Source organism: Palaemon carinicauda, chromosome 3 (genome assembly GCF_036898095.1).
Source record: "Palaemon carinicauda isolate YSFRI2023 chromosome 3, ASM3689809v2, whole genome shotgun sequence".
NCBI classification, from domain to species: Eukaryota; Metazoa; Arthropoda; class Malacostraca; order Decapoda; family Palaemonidae; genus Palaemon; species Palaemon carinicauda.
Window position 1 is genome coordinate 150893490 of NC_090727.1, and position 21647 is coordinate 150915136.

The window sequence follows — 21647 nt, forward strand, 5'->3', positions numbered from 1 at the left end:
GATGCTGCTGATTTTTACCTTAGATTGCCTTAAAACTAATATTATTCCCTAAATTTGACGTTAGTAATTTCGTTAAACCAAAACTACCTTAGAATTATCTTATAGATTACCTTGAAACCATGCAAATTACCTCAAACTAAGGTATTTACTTTAAAATTTTAAACCCTGCTCCTGACATTACCACGATAAGATATGCTGGTCTGACAAACAACGTATTTCCAGATAACCAAATTCTTTCATGATCCCCCTCCTCCTCTCAACTAGGTCCCATACTTGGTATGGTTGAATTTTTCAAGAAATCTATATCTTACCTAACCTAAAGATGAAGAAAATTAATAAAAAAAATAATAAAATCAATGTATGAAGAACCTAGAGTGTGAATAAAGGAAAGTACGTTGAGTACCGTATTTAAATAGAACCAACCCCTTAATGAATATTCCTGAATAATTATATTAAGAGATCTTGATGAGGTTTAATCGAGCTTTTGACCTCTTATATGGGTAAAGAGTGAATTATAATACCCGAGGGGCTTTTTTCAATTGTTCAGAAACAATTATGCGTGGTCGTGCGGGAAAGGTAAAGAAGTGCTCTTCATATCCTCGAAGAAATTATAATAGTAATAAGAATGATAAATGAAGAGGGTAATATTTCAGTCTCAATATCATATCGGTTCAATATACTCTTGAAATTTCTAATACACACACATGTATATATATATATATATATATATATATATATATATATATATATATATATATATATATATATATATATATATATATATATATATATATATACACGTCTGTGTGTGTTTATACGTCTGTTGCCTATCATGAATATATATATATATATATATATATATATATATATATGTATGTATGTATATACAGTATATATATATATATATATATATATATATATATATATATATATACACACACACACACACACACACATATATATATATATATATATATATATATATATATATATATATATATATATATATATATATAGTAGCCTCTTGGCTAGTACAGTGGTAACGTGTTTGCCTAGCATTCGCGTGGCAAGAAATCGATCCCCGCCCAGGGCCGTGAGTTTAAGCTGTTTACTGGGGAGGCTACTGCTGTGGTAGGGCACCACTGTGGGGGGTTGGGCTTGCCCGGCTGACGTTCTGGTGAGCATCTATTCTGATGAAACTGGAACTGAAACCAGACACCTTTAACCTTATATATATATATATATATATATATATATATATATATATATATATATATATATATATATATATACGTTTGTGTGTGTTTATACGTATGTAGCCTATCATGAATGCATGTACACATGTATCACCAAATAATGATAGCAATTAGTTTTCAAGCACTGAAAATCAAAGCAAACTTGATATTTACTGATTTTGTCACAATCTTTCATCGTTCCTCCCCAAAAATGAATTCCTTTTAGAGGGGTGTGAAGTAAATTAACAGCTTTTAGAACTTGTTCATTTAACGGGGAAGGGTTGGGTAAGCTTTTGTCTTATCCAAGAATAATTACAAATGTGTGTCATTCAAGAAATAACACTAAGTCTAAATTGAGTTAAACTAGGTCGTTAGAAATTGAATAATAATAATAATAATAATAATATTAATAACAATAATAATAATAATAATAATAATAATAATAATAATAATAATAATAATAATAATATGACCCATCTTCTCCCATTATTTTTTCGTAACATTGATATATAATAGAATTCATAATTACTGGTATGTAGTCAGTAGTATTAAATTTCATTTACGATTTATTTAAATAAAAGTAGCGGATAATCGTTACTAAAAGTCTGATAATGCTCCATTTAACATCAGGTGAAGATTATTTCAATCTAATATACTACCTTCACATGAATTACAGTTATTTTTATATGCAGAATGTCAATTTCTTTAACGGAGTGCTTATAAGTTCTGTTCATTCTGCATTAAGAGAAAGAAAATATTTCTCATTCTTTCATCATTTGCTCTTACATAACCAGTGATGTACGAGCAAATATGTACTGTAGATGAAAATGGTGAATGTTATTGATATGCGATCTCTTAGAAACCTAGTGTATCATCAGTTCTGTCATTCTTCATTTCTATTTACATTGCCTAATTTGCCTCATTATCTTGAGAAGTACCGCCTGTTACACGTGCAAGCATGTACTGAGATTGCGTGCAAGCAAGACCAATGATTTTTGCATACCAACCAGGGTTGCCAGGTATTGCAAATGAGAAAAGGTCAATTTCTAATCAACAGAGGCTTTAAAAGGCCAACCCATTAATAGAAAAAGGTAAAAAATATAGTATTTAAGGCTCGGCTTTTTTCATATTACTAAAGGGCAACCTATTTAAATACAAAAGGTCAAATTTGAGTTTTTTTTGGCCGGAAAAAAGGCCAACCTGGCAACCCTGATACCAACGTCATGCGATTCGTAATTTCCTTTTCATTTGAAAATTCAATCGATTTATCATCTGCTCCCTACATTAATGGTCGTAATCTCCCCTTATCAGATTTTAAAATTTTAATTTCTTTAATTTAGGACAAAATAACAGTGCAAGCAACGATAACAAAAATCTATTTCTGACAAGTCCTTGCAGTCACCGTCGGAGTCACGTGACATACCAGCTGTTAGATGTAAACAAGAAATTTTGGCGTGTTGTTTAGTCGACGACTCTCTCCAAAACAGGACTTGTCAACTTTCTGTGGTTTGTGTTCATCAAAGTCTTTGGTGTTAATCGCTGTTAAAATGGCTAGTGCTATACGACAGAACTTCCACGAGGATTGTGAAGCAGCACTGAATAACCACATCAATTTGCAGCTCCACATAAGCTATGTATTTACAAATTTGGTAAGTAAGTGTTACTCATCTCGGTTTCATTGTATATTATTACGGTAGCTTCCGTGTTACTCAAGGCTACCTTTGGTATTTGTGCGAATTATTCTTATGATAATTCAGGACAATATTATCTGGATAATCATCTTTGCTTGAATTATATACCAATTATTATTCTCATTGGTAATTGTAGTTAGTTACGCTTATGGAGCCCAAATCGTACGTGACCTTGTAAACTACAACTCCTTTGTTTTGTATCTCTTTGTTTTTCATGGTAAATATATGGTAATTTGGAGCCTTTGTATTTCAGCGGCCAGTTCCTCCTGTGTGGATTAAGAATAGTCAACTTAACTAAACTATTCTTCCTTACCTAACCTACAAGCCGCGTCCTTACCTACATACCTAATGGGGCCGCTAACGCCCCCTTGCGACCCCTAACGCCCCCTTGCGACCCCTAACGCCCCCTTGCGACCCCCCTTACACTGCCGCATTCTAAGTTAGCCATAATAATACATACAGGTGGTTGCTATCATACATACACCCCCTTTTTTTTTGTGGGGGAAATGCCAAAATAGAGTGATGTGCTGCAATAATAATGGTCAGAAATACAAATTAACACAAGATAACCAGTTGGAAACATATATGGTTCATGTAAGTGACTTTTAATTGAATGAAAATTAAAGTATCATAATTACCTATAATTCACTAAACCTTACACTGGTTTTTACTCCGCCGTGGCTCGGTTCGATTGCAAATAATCTCGCTGCTCTTGTGTTCTGGCAAGTGGTACATGTTGAGCTGTGCTCGCGACACCCTTGTCATTATTCCAGGGTTACTTTTTACTTTCACATGAGTCACAATAGCTATTCACTGAACGGAGAGCGTTTCCTTCACAATCAATCGCTGACGTAGATGAAATTACAGTAAATTTTGAAATTAGATTGTATTTCTCTTAAGTTCCCTCTTAGAGACGTCCTTATGTGACAGTGGTCCAGCTTTAACCGAAGGGAATGGTGGAAAAAAGGGGCTGTTGTTGAAAACCATACGGGAACTTTTGCATAAATATTTTTAAGCTCCTAATTGGTTAAAAAACCCAGATAATGATTTAAGTCATTCAAAAAACTGGAAAACTGGCCAAAGCGAGTGCAAGTCATGCATGTGCACTAACTTGCCATCAGTCTCCCAAATGTAAACAATGGACTTAGAATAAGAGATAGACTTCATTTTAATCGACCGATACATTAGTTATGATGCCCCAGGCCCCATTAAACCTATAGAGAAAAATACCAAACTAGCCAGCACTCTTCCATTTCTTATAGGGAATTTCAGTTTTGCTAGTGTTAAAGTGTCGTATATTTACTGTTTTTATTTCGTAATGACCTAATCAACACTGTAAAGTTGTGTCGTCAATACTACAATAGAATTGGTCTTATATGCACCACTTTTGTCTTATTAGGCTAGAGAGTTTAACTCTTTTGTCTTGGCATGATCGTCATGTTAGCTGCAGATAGATAGTTTACCTAGGTTAAGACAACGCCAATACATCAATGATACTTATAATAGACTTCTTTCCTGATCCTATGACAGAGGGGAACCCTACTCTCTACAAGACCTACAAAATTAGTTTATTGTATACATTCTAAGCTATATTGCATTTCACACTGCATAACTGGTATTTATTGTTAAATCCACATTATCAAAGCACCTAGAGAACCAGAAAGTCTTCAGTTTCTTATTGAACAAAGTATTTCTCAGTTATCAATTCTGGAATTTGAATTTTTTTATAACACTGAATATTTACATGTTTTATAACTCTGAATTTTTCAATATTAATCTTACCCGATAATCATGTAGCTGTCAACTCTGTTGCCGACAGAAATCTACGGTAGGGATACGCCAGCGATCGCTATACAGGTGGGGGTGAACACCACAGCGCCATCTGTGGTCAGGTACTCTAGTACTTCTTGTCAACACCACCTCAATTTTTCCTCTGTCGTGCCTCCGGCTAGACCTACATGGATACGCTGTTGATTCTGGAGTTATTGCTCACGATTTGGTGATGTATTTGCTCTAGAGTTTAGCCTTCGCTATTCAGGAAGCTATATCATTAGCTTAGCAAGTTTTTGGAATTAATTTGATTTAATTGAACTCTCTTTCACTTTTAAATGGCCGACCCTTCCCTTAGACGGAAGTGTTGGTGTCGAAGAGAGTATAGACTCTCTTAATTTTGCTTAACAAAGTTATAGATTTATTTTATATCTCTCCGCCTTTTATAGGCCTCTTTGATTAACTTCCTTTTATTATAAACTTATTAAAATTAATTTTTATATTTGTTTATATTCGACCTTTCCTAATAGTAGGCGGTCTTTTCTTGGAACCGAAGTTAATTAACTTTGAGCCCGTCATTTCGTTTGTACCTGTTAACATATTATGCCATTTTAATGTTTTTGAAAGAATTTCTTTGATAGTCTTGTACTGTTTTCAAAGTTGAACTAACGTTTTGTTTTGTCTCTGCAGTTGTTGACGTTCAGAACGTTCAACTTGCGCTCTATCGTTACGATAGAGAGAGTCTATCACGGTGTCACGTTGCAGTAAGAGTAAACCGATTCTAGCGTTTTGTTCATTCTTTCTTAGCTTAAATGGTTCTATTCTAATAAAGGAACTTTTTATGTGGGAAACCTTTCAGTTTTTTTTTTTTTTTTTCCTTTAACAATAATATGTTTTAACGATATATATAATTGGGCTCTTCTCTCAGGTGCTAAGTCAAGAGAGAGAGAGAGAGAGAGATAGAGACGGAGGGAGAGAGAGGAGGGTAAACGTTTCGTTCAAGCGGGTAACGTTGTTATCGTTTTTGCTCTTCTCCCTAGTCTCTTTAAGGGAAGAAGGTAAACGTTTCTAGAGTTTTATTCTTGTTCTCAGACTTTATGCGGTGAGAGATTTTAAACGTAGTTTATTTGATCTAGTGTTTAATCTCTTTTCCAGCCACTGAATTATTTATCTTTCATTATGTTTTTCTGTTACATTGTAATACTGTTTTCGCAATTACTAACTTTTAATGAAGGATAGAATTGCGTGTTTCAGGTACAAACCACTTAAAGTTTTGAGTTCAGTGAAATAAGTGCAAACAGAAAATCAAAAGTGATAAAGTGATAAGCGCATAGTGTTACAGTGTTGCGTTCGAGGGTTCGTCTGTTCGTGCCAGTTGTTCGCCTGGTCTGGGACCTCTTACAAGCTCCCAAGCCCAGGGGAGAAGTAATGTCGAAGGACTTACGGGTTCAGCAGGCCTTGATCGACGAACAGACTTTTCCCTCCGTGGTTTCGGGTGTAACCAACTCACGTAGCCGACGTGATCACCCCACCCACACAAAGACGAGAGAGCCCATTTATTCCTCGTCTGCGGAAGAGGTTTCTCGCAGAAACCATGGACCAAATCTTGCAGCTTTTAAGTGCAAGTCGGTCCCTTCCGCGCAAGTCCAACTCCTAGGTGGTGCCATTAGCACTGGGTCAGTTCGGACTTGCTGCAGTACGACAACTGCACACCTCCCAGAGAGGCAAGGTGGTATCGCAACAGACAGTAACTCCGTCTGTTGCCGCACCAGCTGTTTTAGACCCTCAGTTTCAACGGACAGTAGCTCCGTTTGTTGTTGTCTTTCTTAAACTCTAGTGGTCTATGCTGCTGACAATGCAGTCTCAGCTTGCGGTGTTGATGCAGGAGTTTCAGGCAGAGAAGGTTAACACACCTCCTCCTGCGAGCGCTCCTCCACCTCTACGCAGTCCAGCCTGCCAGACGTATGATGTTGAGGTTCCTCAAGCTACCTCCATGCGTGAGCTGCCGCGTTGGGAGTTGCCAGATACCAGCTCTGTGCAGCAACCTCCCCTTTCCTTGAGGCAGGAGCCTCTTGCCACGCGGCAACCTCCTCAACACTTGAGGCAGGAGCCTTATGCTTTGCAGCAACCTCCTCTACCCTTGAGGTAGGAGCCTCTTGCGTTGCGACTACCTCCTCCATCCTCGAGGCAGCTACCTCTTGCGGTGCGACAACCTCCACCATCCTCGAGGCAGCAACCTCAACTCCACCTCTGCGCAGTCCACCCTGCCAGACGTATGATGTTGAGGTTCCTCAACCTACCTCCACGCGTGAGCTGCCGCATTGGGAGTTGCCAGATACCAGCGCTATGCAGCAACCTCTTGCGTTGCGGCAACCTCCACCATCCTTGAGGCAGCAACCTCAACTCTTGCGGCAGCCACCTCCACTCTTGAGGCAAGAACCTCAACTCTTGAATGGGCTCTCGTGGCATGGTTAGTTTCGACCTGGCCTTTCATTAGAAGGGGCTAGCGTTCGATCCCAAGTATGAGGTAGAAATTTATTTCTATTTGAACACGATGTTGTGTTGATATTTATCCATATTGACTCATTAGGGGTAATTTGAATGAATTACTACCAATTGTGTCACGTGGTGGCCCGGGGAAATCTGGTAAAACTCGCTGGTAAAGAGACTGATGTCTCACCAGGTAAATCCTTGGACAGCTAGATTAGTGTCAGGTTCAGATTTCTTTAAAAAATCCTCCTCTACCCATCAGGCAGCCTCATGCTTATGAGGAGCCTCATGCTATGCGGCATCCTCCTCAAATCATGAGGCAAAAGCCTCATGCTATGCGGCAACCGCCTCAACCCATGAGGCAGGAGCCTCATACTATGCGGCATCCTCCTCAACGCATGCGGCATAAGCCTCATCCCTTGCAGCTTGAGCCTCATCCCATACAGCATGAGTCTCATACCATGCAGCATGAGCCTCATCCCATGCAGCATGAGCCTCATCCCATGCAGCATAAGCCGCACGCCATGCAACATGCTTACCTTACAGCATGCTCTACATACAGCATGCTCTGCATACCTTACCGCATGCTTCTCAGTCACACATCTTTGGTTGTTGCCAACTCACTAGACTGTCAAGCAGTTTCATAACGTTGCCTTCTAGTCTGCTGCTTTTGCACCAGTGAAACCCTCACTGAGAGAACTTAGCTTTTCTCGGATATGGTTCCTGTAGATGAGAAAGTGCTATTCTCCCTCCTTCTGATTTTCCCTTGAGGACTCTGTCATTTGGAGAGGAGCCTTTAGCTGCTTAGCCTCCTATGGACTTTTATTTAAGCATAGCATGCTTCCAGGGAGGGTAATGGTTCCACTTCAGTCGCTAACCCCGTCTGTTACCACACCTGCTCCCATAGACCTTGAGCTGTGTTGCAAGACATGCAGTCCAAGCTTAGTCCTTGTTAGAGGATTTTTTGTTTACGGAGTCAGTGTGTCACTGGGAAGACGTTCAACAACCAGCAGAAGTGTCTTGTTGTGACGCAGTGCGGCAACCTCAGCAACCCGATAAGGAGTTGTCTGTACGACCCAGACAGTCTAGACAGCTTCGGGTTGTCACTGTACTTCCTCGCTTCCCCATGGTTGACAGTTCACAGACTGTGCAGCAGTACCATGATCTTGTGTCCGGCTCCGTCAGACGACTAGCTTTTAAGAGCTCCCACAAGTCGTCGCTGTCTGGAGATTCTCAGATGGACTATGGATCTGACCAAGGAACTGGGCCTCCTGGTCAATTTTGAGGAGTCCCAGCTCGTCCCATCCCAGACCATTGTCTACCTGGGTATGGATCTTCAGAGTCGAGCTTTTCGGGCTTTTCCGTCGACCCCAAAGATATACTAAGCCCTAGATTGCATCCAGAGCATGCTGAGAAGGAACCGATGCTCAGTCAGGTAGTGGATGAGTCTAACAGGGACACTTTCATCGCTGGCACTGTTCATCGAGTTAGGGAGACCCCACCTCCCCCCCTTCAGTATCATCTAGCGGCTCACTGGATAAAGGACATGACGCTAGAGACGATCTCAGTTCCTGTTTCCGAAGAGAAGAGGTCTACTCTCACGTGGTGAAAGAACAGCTTTCTTCTCAAGGAAGTCTACCTTTGGCTGTTCAGAAACCCGACCGCCGTCTCTTCTCTGACGCATCAGACACGGGCTGGGGTGCGACTTTGGACGGACAGGAATGCTCGGGAACATGGAATCAGGAGCTAAGGACACTTCACATCTATTGCAAGGAGCTGTTGGCGGTTCATCTGACCTTGATAAACTTCAAGTCCCTCCAGCTTAACAAGGTGGTGGAGGTGGACTCTGACAACACCACAGCCTTGGCTTACATCTCCAAGCAGGGAGGGACTCATTCGTGGAAGTTGTTCTAGATCGCAAGGGAACTCCTCATCTGGTTAAAAGATCGAAAGCTCACGCTGGTAACGAGGTTCATTCAGGGCGATATGAATGTCATGGCAGATCGCCTTAGCCGGAAGGGTCAGGTCATCCCCACAGAGTGGACCCTTCACAAGAATGTTTGCAGCAGACTTTGGGCCCTGTGGGGTCAGCCAACCATAGATCTGTTCGCTACCTCGATAACCTAGAGGCTCCCGTTGTATTGTTCTCCGATTCCAGACCCAGCAGCAGTTCACGTGGATGCTTTTCTGCTGGATTGGTCCCATCTCGACCTGTATGCATTCCCGCCGTTCAAGATTGTCAACAGGGTACTTCAGAAGTTCGCCTCTCGCAAAGGGACACGGCTGACGTTGGTTGGCTCCGCTCTGGCCCGCGAGAGAATGGTTCATAGAGGTACTGCAATGGCTGGTCGACATTCCCAGGACTCTTCCTCTAGGAGTGGACCTTCTACGTCTACCTCACGTAAAGAAGGTACATCCAAACCTCCACGCTCTTCGTCTGACTGCCTTCAGACTTTCGAAAGACTCTCAAGAGCTAGGGGCTTTTCGAAGGAGGCAGCCAGAGCGATTGCCAGAGCAAGGAGGACATCCACTCTCAGAGTCTATCAGTCTAAAGGGGAAGTCTTCCGAAGCTGGTACAAAGCCAATGCAGTTTCCTCATCCAGTACCACTGTAACCCAGATTGCTGACTTCCTGTTACATCTAAGGAACGTAAGATCCCTTTCAGCTCCTACGATTAAGGGTTACAGAAGTATGTTGGCAGCGGTCTTCCGCCACAGAGGCTTGGATCTTTCCACCAACAAAGATCTACAGGACCTCCTTAGGTCTTTTAAGACCTCAAAGGAACGTCGGTTGTCCACTCCAGGCTGGAATCTAGACGTGGTCCTAAGGTTCCTTATGTCATCAAGATTTGAACCTCTCCAATCAGCCTCTTTTAAGGACCTCACATTAAAAACTCTTTTCCTCGTGTGCTTGACAACAGCTAAAAGAGTAAGTGAGATCCACGCCTTCAGCAGGAACATAGTTTTCACATCTGAAACGGCTAAATGTTCCTTGCAGCTCGGTTTTTTGCTAAAACGAGCTTCCTTCACGTCCTTGGCCTAAGTCGTTCGAGATCCCAAGCCTGTCCAACTTGGTGGGGGACGAACTGGAGAGAGTACTTTGCCCAGTTAGAGCTCTTAGGTACTATCTAAAAAGGTCATAACCTTTACGAGGACAATCAGAAGCCTTATGGTGGGCTATCAAGAAGCCTTCTCTTCCAAGGTCTAAGAACTCAGTTTCTTACCTATTCAGGCTCCTAATTAGGGAAGCACATTCTCATCTGAAGGAAGAAGACCTTGCTTTGCTGAAGGTAAGGACACATGAAGTGAGAGCTGTGGCTACTTCAGTGGCCCTCAAACAGAACCGTTCTCTGCAGAGTGTTATGGATGCAACCTATTGGAGAAGCAAGTCAGTGTTCGCATCATTCTATCTCAAAGATGTCCAGTCTCTTTACGAGAACTGCTACACCCTGGGACCATTCGTAGCAACGAATGCAGTAGTAGGCGGGGGCTCAGCCACTACATTCCCATAATCCCATAACCTTTTTAACCTTTCTCTTGAATACTTTTTATGGGTTGTACGGTTGGCTAAGAAGCCTTCCACATCCTTGTTGATTTGGCGGGTGGTCAATTCTTTCTTGAGAAGCGCCAAGGTTAAAGGTTGTGATGAGGTCCTTTAGTATGGGTTGCAGCCCTTTATACTTCAGCACCTAAGAGTCGTTCAGCATCCTAAGAGGACCGCTACGCTCAGTAAGAAAGACGTACTTAATAAAGGCAGAGTAATGGTTCAAGTCGTCTTCCTTACCAGGTACTTATTTATTTTATGTTATTTTTGAATAACTAATAAAATAAAATACGGGATACTTAGCTTCTGTGTTAACATGTATGCTGGTCTCCACCCACCACCCTGGGTGTGAATCAGCTACATGATTATCGGGTAAGATTAATATTGAAAAATGTTATTTTCATTAGTAAAATAAATTTTTGAATATACTTACCCGATAATCATGATTTAATTGACCCACCCTTCCTCCCCATAGAGAACCAGTGGACCGAGGAAAAAATTGAGGTGGTGTTGACAAGAAGTACTAGAGTACCTGACCACAGATGGCGCTGTGGTGTTCACCCCCACCTGTATAGCGATCGCTGGCGTATCCCTACCGTAGATTTCTGTCGGCAACAGAGTTGACAGCTACATGATTATCGGGTAAGTATATTCAAAAATTTATTTTACTAATAAAAATAACATATTTACATGTTTTATAACACTGAATATTTACATGTTTTATAACACTGAATATTTACATGTTTTATAACACTGAATATTTACATGTTTTATAACACTGAATATTTACATGTTTTATAACACTGAATATTTACATGTTTTATAACTCTGAATATTTACATGTTTTATAACACTGAATATTTACATATGTGCTATTTATTACATCCCTAGTATGTCTGTATTTTCAGCTAATCTCTCAATTTCCAAGTCATGAGCTTTGCAATTTCTTGAATTCACTGGGTTATATGATCATCAAGTGCGTTCAACTTGGTGAAGTTTATACATTGTATTTATTGTGAGTTGTATTCCTTGTTGGTGTGGGTTGGGCTGTATTAGACTACGGTAAGTGTTGCGTGTAGGATATGATAATTCAATGATGTCCACATGGGTAGGTAAGGATAATTCAAAGATTTCAAAAAGGGTAGGCTAGGATAATTCATTTATGTCAGCAAGAGTATGCTAGGATAATTCATGGATGTCAACAAGGCTAGGCTAGGATAATTCATTTATGTCAGCAAGAGTATGCTAGGATAATTCTTAACATCAGCATGAGTAGGTTGGGATAATTCATAACATTAATATGGGTAGGGTAGGATAATTCATAACATCAGCATGAGTAGGTTGGGATAATTCTTAACATTAGTATGGGTAGGGTAGGATAATTCATAACATCAGCATGAGTAGGCTAGGATAATTCATAACATCAGCATGGGTAGGCTAGGATAATTCATAACATCAGCATGGGTAGGCTAGGATAATTCATAACATCAGCATGGGTAGGCTAGGATAATTCATAACATCAGCATGGGTAGGCTAGGATAATTCATAACATCAGCATGGTTAGGCTAGGGATAATTCATGGGTAGGCTATGGTAATTCAATGATGTGTACATGGGTAAGCTAGGCTAATTCATTAATTTTAGCATTGGTAGGCTATGGTAATTAATTGATGTCAGTATGAGTAGGCTAAGATAATTCATTGATACCATCGTGGGTTGAATAGGATAATTCATTTATGCCAATATTAGTAAGCTAGGAAAATTGATGCCAACATGGGTAGGCTTGGATAATTCATTGATGATGATATTTCATTGATATTGAAATGGTTTACACTAGGATAATTCATGGATCTATACATCGGTAGGCTAGGTTAATTCATGGATGTGTGTTAGCTAGAATAATTCATAGATCTCGGTTTGGTTAGAGGGCTACATAAAATCCTGGCAGGTTGAAAAAAAAATTATAATCTAGACTCTGTAGAGTGATAGGATAAAACACATTTTAGCTACTTCTTTAAATAGACTTGAGAATACTGTACCAGTTTAAATATAGATTGACTAATGCTGTATCTCGTCAAGAAATTGTTGAAGTCTGCAAGGTTTATCACCTTTCTTTTTAGGTAATATGAGGGACAAATGAGGAATAATGCATTTAGTGTACTGATACAAATATGAAGAGTACTATGTTGTTGTATTTCGGGTGTTTTTTCTATTTTCTATATGTGATTATTGTGCATGCATTCTTCTGAAGTTCTTGTTGGAGTTTCTGATTGCTTTTATTGTCTTAGTCTCAATAAGAGCTTATTAAAACTTCTTGAATTCTAATGCTGCCTGGGTGCTTGGTGTTTTCATATTAAAGTAATTTTTTAAGACGCCTCAGTTGTATTATGACTGTCTTTTGTCTTTTGTACAGTATTAACCCTTTTACCCCCTGGTACGTTTCACAAAAGCCATCCCTTTACCCTCATGGACGTACCGGTACGTCCTTGCAAAAAATGGTATAAAATTTTTTTTTTTCATATTTTTGATAATTTTTTGAGAAAATTCAGGCATTTTCCAAGAGAATGAAACCAATCTGACCTCTCTATGACAAAAATTAAGGCTGTTAGAGCAATTTAAAAAAAAATATACTGCAAAATGTGCTGGGAAAAATATAACCCCCTGGGGGTTAAGGGTTGGAAATTTCCAAATAGCCTGGGGGTAAAAGGGTTAAGAAGTATTTATGGGAAGTACAATAGTTTTTAAGAATTTTAAATAAGAAATCATACATAAAGGTATTCCATGCTCATTAAAAGGGGGTTTACACAATCGAACCCGGTTGTTGAACTTGCTTGTCAAACGGTTTGAAGAGGTGTCAGGTAGTCACAAATGTATATGGTTTGTGAACAATGAAGCCCCTCCCACAAAAGTCAGACTAGAACAGACTTTCTTGGAACCATTTGAAAACCAAATACTGTATCCCATTCACATGTTCAAACATCACTTTAAACCCTGCTTAAGAAGTAATCTGTTCCAGTAATGAAAGGCTCCCCTGGTAAAAATAAGAAATCTCAGTTGAATGGTAGATATGTGGATTTTCTTAAGACAAAAACTTTATACATTCGCTATATTCTGATGAACATTTTTACTCTCAACAGAGGCACCATTTTGCTCGGGATGATATTGCGCTTCCTGGTTTTGCAAAGTACTTTGGAAAGGCCAGCAAGATAGCAAATGACCACGCAGAGATGCTCATGAAGGTAATTAAGATTGTTATTTATAATGAAAAAAGGGATTTTGACGAAGGAAAAATCTATTTCTGGGGAGAGACCTGTGACGCCCGGTGAAAAGTCCTTCTTTACACTTTTCTGATATAAATCTTCCAAATATACCAGAGAAAGATAAAAGCATGGAATGCAGAGGTTACTACCCTCGCGCGAGCTTTGATGCTTTTGACCACTGTTTAGTGAATGTTCTGAGAGTAGTCAATTATCATATTATAGGGAAAAGTGCTTATTCAGTACTATTTGGAAGTGGTCGACCCATTTTGATGAGGTATATGAAATACTTTTGGTTTGGAAGGTCTGACTTGAGGTGCACTATAGTGATACAGTACAGTATTTTACCTATGTTATTCAGACAATTTAAATCTACTTGAAATTTTCTCATAGCTGACATGCTCACTCTCTCTCTCTCTCTCTCTCTCTCTCCCCTTTTTTTCTCTCTCCCCTTTTTTTCTCTCTCTCTCTCTCTCTCTCTCTCTCTCTCTCTCTCTCTCTCTCTCTCTCTCTCTCTCTCTCTCTCTCTCATTGCAGCTTCTGATGTGGAATGCTTTAAAATTTTGTAAATCTGTACTGGACGATATATTTTAGATTTTTAATCTGATTGCCAGAAAATTTGATATTGAATGAATTTCTAATTTGCTACTAACAGTTGGCTTGTTTGGTCACCAGACACAGTAGACAAAGCTTTGAATATATTATGGTAAATGTACTGTTCAGCAGACTAGTAATTATATACTTTCAACAACTTTGCTATTATGTATTGTTATTGCAGTATAGCTTTTTCACTCTTGTGATTTTTTCAATCTCTTTAATATTGGTGCAGTTGCCAGTACCTTGATATATGCTCTTTAGTTCCAAAACCAAAGACCTATACCAATCAACACCTGTACCAAAGAAATTTTGCATATAAAAAGTTTTATAAGTGATTTATGCACTACTCAATACTAAAATTAATAAGTACTGAAAGTAATTATCTGAAATAAAGTAAAATCTAACCTCCGCTTAACCTTGCTGAGAGGAGTCTAATGACTATGAGTATGGTGGAGAGGGAAGGTATAAAGAAGAAATGTTATTATTTGGAAGGAGAGTCTCTTTCCAATAAAACTTCAGGCATCTTGAGTTCTGGGTTTTTTCTTTTTCTACACAATGTTTTCCCTGCCTTCGACATGGTTGAGGCTCATCAAGTTTCTTTAGACGATGTGTCCAATGAATTTTGTCTCTGCCTTCTCATCCGGATGTTTCTAAAATGTAACCTTGTCTGGTCATTCCAGACAAGAGTACTATGGCTTTTTGGGACTTTTTTGGTTTTACTTCTCTACTGAATTTGGACATTCATCCATTCATTTTGTGAAGATATCCGTGATCAGTTAAATAGCGGCATATTATATCTCCTTTGAAGATAGTGCATCTATCCTAGTCTTGTATTTCTTTTCAAGCTCTTGCAGCTCCTCAGTGGTGAGCTCTTCCCTGTGGTGACCAGACAATTCGCTGTATGAATAGTTGGATGCAAGGACATATTTCTGTAAAGCATAAAAAGGAAAGAATGAAATTAAATTTAAGTAATCGTGAAGGTCATACAGCTTATTTAAATAGTTAAGCGGAAAAATTAGAAATCTGAAAATCATGCAAGTTCATCGCAATTGCTGGGAAGGAATGATATTTGTTCCTACACAAAGACAAATCTTCGTCCTTCAATAGGAGTATCGTATGATTTCAGCAGGGGTGGAAACTCTGTTGTTAAAAGAAGTGTTGGTAGTTACTGTCAGGTAATGGGGAAACCCTGGCTTCTGCCAGCTCACTGAGTAGTTGAGATGTACTCGTGGTGCAACAAACATGGCTATATTTACACTTTTATTATGCAGATTGCTGTGTAACCCTGAGAATGGATAAAAACGTAGCAGCATGCGGTCCTACCCATGATTCCTGGATTACAAATGTAGCTCTTTTATAACCGGGAGCTCTAGATCCCCATTCATTGTGCCCTTCTTGCAGAAGTCATAAGTGTGTGTAGTCATCACTGTGAGGAATGTAAAGAGTAGCAGGAGTATGGCAAAGTGAGATTCTTTGCCTTTGGTGTCTTCTTCAAGGTCAAAGAAATTCACTAAACCTCTTTCTTGTCCTTCTGGTACTTGAGCTTATAAACCTTCTGTCTCCTTCTCCCATGGCTGTAATGAAGAAGGACGACGACTCGGACTTGCCCCAAGACAAGCTCTGAGTGAGGTAAGCCTATTTACTCCCCCCAGAGAACCGGGTAGCTCCCTCTCTTCATTTCAGAGTGAGCCTGAAATTGCCTTTTTAAATGGTGACCCTGCTAAGGACAACACCCTAAAGGCTCTGTGGCCTTTCTAAGGGTATGAGGGCCATTCAGTTGACGGAGAAGCCTCGGCAATCTTTAGCTATTTCTAAGACTAGGCCTTCCTCTATGGCCCTGCCTTCACCTGCTGACATTGCATAGGATGCTACTGACCCAGGTCTAACCCAGGACTCCGGAATATGTAGTCAATTGTCAATCTTCATCTTCTGCAGTCTCGGGTAAGGGAAAGAAGTGCCCACGGCTTCCTTCTCCTCCCAGTCAGATTCCATCGACCTTGTCTCTGCTAGGGTGTACTTTAGTAGCTGCCTTCCAAAGGCAGAGGAGTGAGCACCTACAGAGTTCTCCAAGGGAATCGATCTTTCCATCGAGAAAACCTTCGCCCATCACCTGTGAAGATGAATCTTAGAAGGCTTCTCATCACAGATATGAGAAAGATTATCTGATCTTCGCTAGACTCGCATGTGTGTCCACGCTGTAAGAGATGTTTAATTTCAGCTATCAGAATGTAAAAAATTGTAAATTTCGGCTGTCAGGGGATAAGAAGTTGTCATTTACAGCTATCTGGTCATAAAAAAGTTGTCAGTTTCTAGTTTGAGGGTAAGAAGTTGTCAATTTCAGCCATCTGGTCATAAAAAAAGTTGTCAGTTTCTGGCTTTAGAGGGAAAGAAATTGTCAATTTCAGCTACATGGTCATAAAAAAGTTGTCAGTTTCAGGTGGTAAGAAATTGTCAATTTCAGTATCTGGGCATAAAAAAATTTGTTTCTGGGGGTTAAGAAATTTTCAATTGTAGCTTTCAAGAGGTAAAAAAAGTAAGATTTGCAGAAACAAAAAGTGTTTTTAATTTAAATACTATTTCCAGTTACTGTACCTCTGAAAAGTAATAGGTCTCTCCCCATCCTCAACGCTTTTGTCAGGTGATTCATTCATTATTTAACAGTCAGTCCTCGTTGTCCTCCACTGTTCCGATTGAGGCATAGCAGGTATGAGAGGGTATGTTGGTTCCTCAAAGGGGAGGATGCATGTCGGAGAAAGAGAGGGAAAAAATCGTATTAGTACACCGAGGTTGTGATGTTGGCACTTCTGAACTATTGTAATTGCATTTACTGTACTTCTAAATTGTATGGATTTAAGATTTTAGATTTAGAAGCCTTATAACTTTTACCCAGTTGTTTTTATCTCATTCAAATTTGTCTTCCGTGTGCAATTTATAGATATACTGTATTCATTTAATCTGTCTCCTCACATTTGTAATTTATTGATATATTGATTTTAGAGTCATGTTGAACTGTGTTTCATATTTAAGGTCAATGTTTGTTAGAGGAAAGTGTAATGGTGTTGAAGTTTAATTTACAAGGAATAACTTTTACACTACAGAATATGTCCAGTTTGAAGGAATTACTTTTAGCACCACAGAATATGCCCATTTTGTGTTGTATTGCTGCAGTCTAATGCATTGTAAAATGTAAGATCAAAACCAGCATAATTTTGTAAAGTTTATACTTCAAATCAATTTGAGACTTTCAAAAGTGCAATTGAATTCATTTTATTTCCCTGGACATTTTCCATTTTTTTTTTAATCTAATGCAGCATCATTGTTCTTTTTAAAACTATTTATTCACTCAAATTGTAATTCGAGGGGCAAAACTAATAGTAGGTCTTACTCTGAAGTTTACATTACTATTATGTATTACAGTTCAAAATTTATGGTAGGAATTTCTTGACAGTTTGAATTTCAATTTTGATTTCAATTCACAAAAGTGTTGATTGTTTTAACTTTCAAGTTCTCTTATTCAGTATGTATGATTTTCAGTATTTAAACAAAAGAGGGGGCCGTCTAGAACTGCAGAACATATCTTCCCAGATTTTCAAGGTACAGAATGATGCTCTTCCAAATGTTATTAATGCACTGGATATGAAAAAGAAGGTTAATAAGGTAAGAACAGACTTTAGTTGTTTATCATTGCTCTTTTTAAGCCTGATTGATAGTATCCTAAAAGTTTATACAATATTCTTCATTGATAATGACTGCTTCCATTATTACATGTTATGGGTAACATATTTTTTTTACCTTAATCCACTCGCAAATTATAACAATTGCTCTCTAGGTTATAGTTCATTATTCAAAATTCTAAGTGCTGCAATGTATCCTTAACTTGGATTGTATTATAAAATTTAGGCCAGGAGCCAGACACTAGGACGGGTAAGGTCATTCAGTACAGTTTTTTAATGATTAAAAATATGATAAAATATTTGAAAAACCATTCACCCATAAGTGCATTCCATTCCCACATAAAGATTAATTCATTAAAAATGAAATTAATTCAAATTTCATTCAAAAGCTCAATTTTGTCATATGCCCCCCCCAAAAAAAAACATTTACATAATCTAAAATATCATCAATGGATTTACCATCTAGAGGGTATTTTCGATGCTTATTTGTATATTTGTTCCGTAACCGAAATACAAACCACGCTATTTACAAAGGGTTATTACTTTTAGCGTAGCTGAAATGGCGAGCCATTAGAATTTAACGAGGGTGTATTACCCCCGCGCTAGTTAGCGGGGGGGTAGGGGAGTGGTAGCTAGCTACCCCTCCTCCCCCTCACACACAGGTGAATACTCACTTTCACTTTTGGCTCGGACTGTGACAGACGTCTCTGTCTTGGTCCTCGCTTGGCAGCCATTGTCTGTTTTGTCTTTACTTAATCGCTTACTTTTCTTTTACTCAATATATATGTAAACATGTTTTCATGTTTGTATATATATTTGAGTATAGAAATAAGTAAGTTTCCTTTTCAGATGTGTGTGTGTAGTGTACGATATCTACGTGGAGGCCTCGGCAGTTAGGCCACCACGGCCTAATTTTATGGGTTGCGATCGAGTTTGACTTCGGTCTTTCTCTCTCTCTCTCTCTTGAGGTCGTTCACCCTTTTACTATGTTTTACTACGCCCTTGTAGCTTCCTTCCCGTGTGGGTGGGGTTGCTACGCCGTACATTTTGTCTCAATTAGTTTATGAATCTAATTGTAGTTGTTAATTTTTCAGCTTGTAGAACGATTCCTTTCGGGGTTTTCGTTTTTTTCTTTAGTGTTCATTCTTTTTTTAAATTACATAATTACATAGTTACATAATTATAATTGTTATAATTCTGTTTTGGTTACAGCTCTCCTTCCGCGAGTGTAAGTGGTTGTGAGGGCACGTGCCTGTTGTGTAATTCTTGTTCCTTTTCCTCGGGATTCCTCTTCGGAGCCTTCCCGGGGGAATGAATGTGTACTAATATTATTTGTTTTATTTTTTTTTTTACAGTTACCGATCTAGTTCGTTTCTGTAATATAGCAACGGTGTGAGCTGTCTGGTTGAGTCCTGGGGATTCGGCTGTTGCTGCCTCCCCCCTTGTATTGTCGTCAGGGGCGTGTCTCCTTCTACTGGTAGTACTCCCGTGTCGACGGACAGCTCTCCAGTTCATTTTAGAACAGTCAGGAGGCTTGCCTCCTTGGGCGGATAACTTTCCTTCCGAGGGAAGTTTTTTCCTGTCCAGGCTTGAGCTTTTCCTCTTTTGGGGGGTTCTTCTCTTGCCTTTTTTTCGTGCGACTATGCTCTTGGTGCTGAGCGGTCGCACCTGCAGTTTCGCTCAAGGGGCTGGGCAACTGCAGGGGCTCCTCTTCGGAGGATTGCCCCTTTTAGGTCACTGGCTGACCAGTCTCTTCCACGAAGTGTTTCTCTGTCGTTCGCGAGAGAGTACACTCATATAGAGACTCCTCTTCGGAGGTTTCTTCTGTTGCTGTTGCTGTTGGCCTCCCTCGCCGTAAGGCCCTCCGTCCGCCTCGTCGTAAGGGCCTCTCATCTCCCTATAAGGGTGCTTGAGGCGCCTTTTTGAATCTCCGTTTGCAGCCTACAACTTCTTTTTCTCGATCTTCCGTCTTGGTGCAGATGGACAGCAGTCTAATCTCGTCTCCCGACGGGCAACGGTCTTCCCGACGGACAACGGTCTTCCCGACGGACAACGGTCTTCCCGACGGACAGCGGTCTTCCGACGGACATCAGTCTCCCGGCGGACAATGATCCCTTCGGGGCAAAGGGTTGCCCCCACGGGGGTTCTTCCCTTGCGTGTCAGGGTTTCCCTGCGCGCCCTTCTGTTCGTCAGCGCTCTCCTGTTCGTCAGCGCTTTCAAGATGATCTTCCCTGCGGTTCCTGTTAAGTGCCCTGTGCGCCCACGTTCGCCCTCGCGATCTAGAACTTCGGTTCAGGTCGGGGTCAAGGACTCTTCTTTGCGCAGGCTTCCACGCGTAGCCTTCTGCTCGTCAGCGATCATCAGCTCGTCAGCGATCATCAGCTCGTCAGCGATCATCAGCTCGCCAGCGATCGTCAGCTCGTCAGCGATCATCAGCTCGCCAGCGATCTCCGGATCGCCCACGTGTGTTACAGCTGGCACGCCAACGTTCTCCAACACTTCTGAAGGAACATGGTTCGCCAGCTACTAGCTCAACTGCGGATGCTGATCGCCATCGCGCGACCCTCAACTGCGGATGCTGATCGCCATCGCGCGTCCCTCAACTGCGGATGCTGATCGCCATCGCGCGACCCTCAACTGCGGATGCTGATCGCCATCGCGCGACCCTCAACTGCGGATGCTGATCGCCATCGCGCGACCCTCAACTGCGGATGCTGATCGCCATCGCGCGACCCTCAACTGCGGATGCTGATCGCCATCGCGCGACCCTCAACTGCGGATGCTGATCGCCATCGCGCGACCCTCAACTGCGGATGCTGATCGCCATCGCGCGACCCTCAACTGCGGATGCTGATCGCCATCGCGCGACCCTCAACTGCGGATGCTGATCGCCATCGCGCGACCCTCAACTGCGGATGCTGATCGCCATCGCGCGACCCTCAACTGCGGATGCTGATCGCCATCGCGCGACCCTCAACTGCGGATGCTGATCGCCATCGCGCGACCCTCAACTGCGGATGCTGATCGCCATCGCGCGACCCTCAACTGCGGATGCTGATCGCCATCGCGCGACCCTCAACTGCGGATGCTGATCGCCATCGCGCGACCCTCAACTGCGGATGCTGATCGCCATCGCGCGACCCTCAACTGCGGATGCTGATCGCCATCGCGCGACCCTCAACTGCGGATGCTGATCGCCATCGCGCGACCCTCAACTGCGGATGCTGATCGCCATCGCGCGACCCTCAACTGCGGATGCTGATCGCCATCGCGCGACCCTCAACTGCGGATGCTGATCGCCATCGCGCGACCCTCAACTGCGGATGCTGATCGCCATCGCGCGACCCTCAACTGCGGATGCTGATCGCCATCGCGCGACCCTCAACTGCGG

The 21647-nt window shown here is 41.0% G+C and overlaps 1 protein-coding gene across 1 annotated transcript in view; it reads left to right on the forward strand.

Annotated features, from left to right (window-relative positions):
* Nucleotides 1–2670: 2670 nt before the first annotated feature.
* LOC137638640 (ferritin, heavy subunit-like) overlaps nt 2671–21647 on the forward strand; it is a 31210-nt gene continuing 12233 nt past the window's right edge. The window contains exons 1-3 of the mRNA XM_068370903.1: nt 2671–2884; nt 13866–13967; nt 18117–18239. Of these exons, the coding sequence (XP_068227004.1) occupies nt 2783–2884; nt 13866–13967; nt 18117–18239 (327 nt within the window). The 5' untranslated portion in view covers nt 2671–2782. The remainder of the gene's footprint in view (nt 2885–13865; nt 13968–18116; nt 18240–21647) is intronic.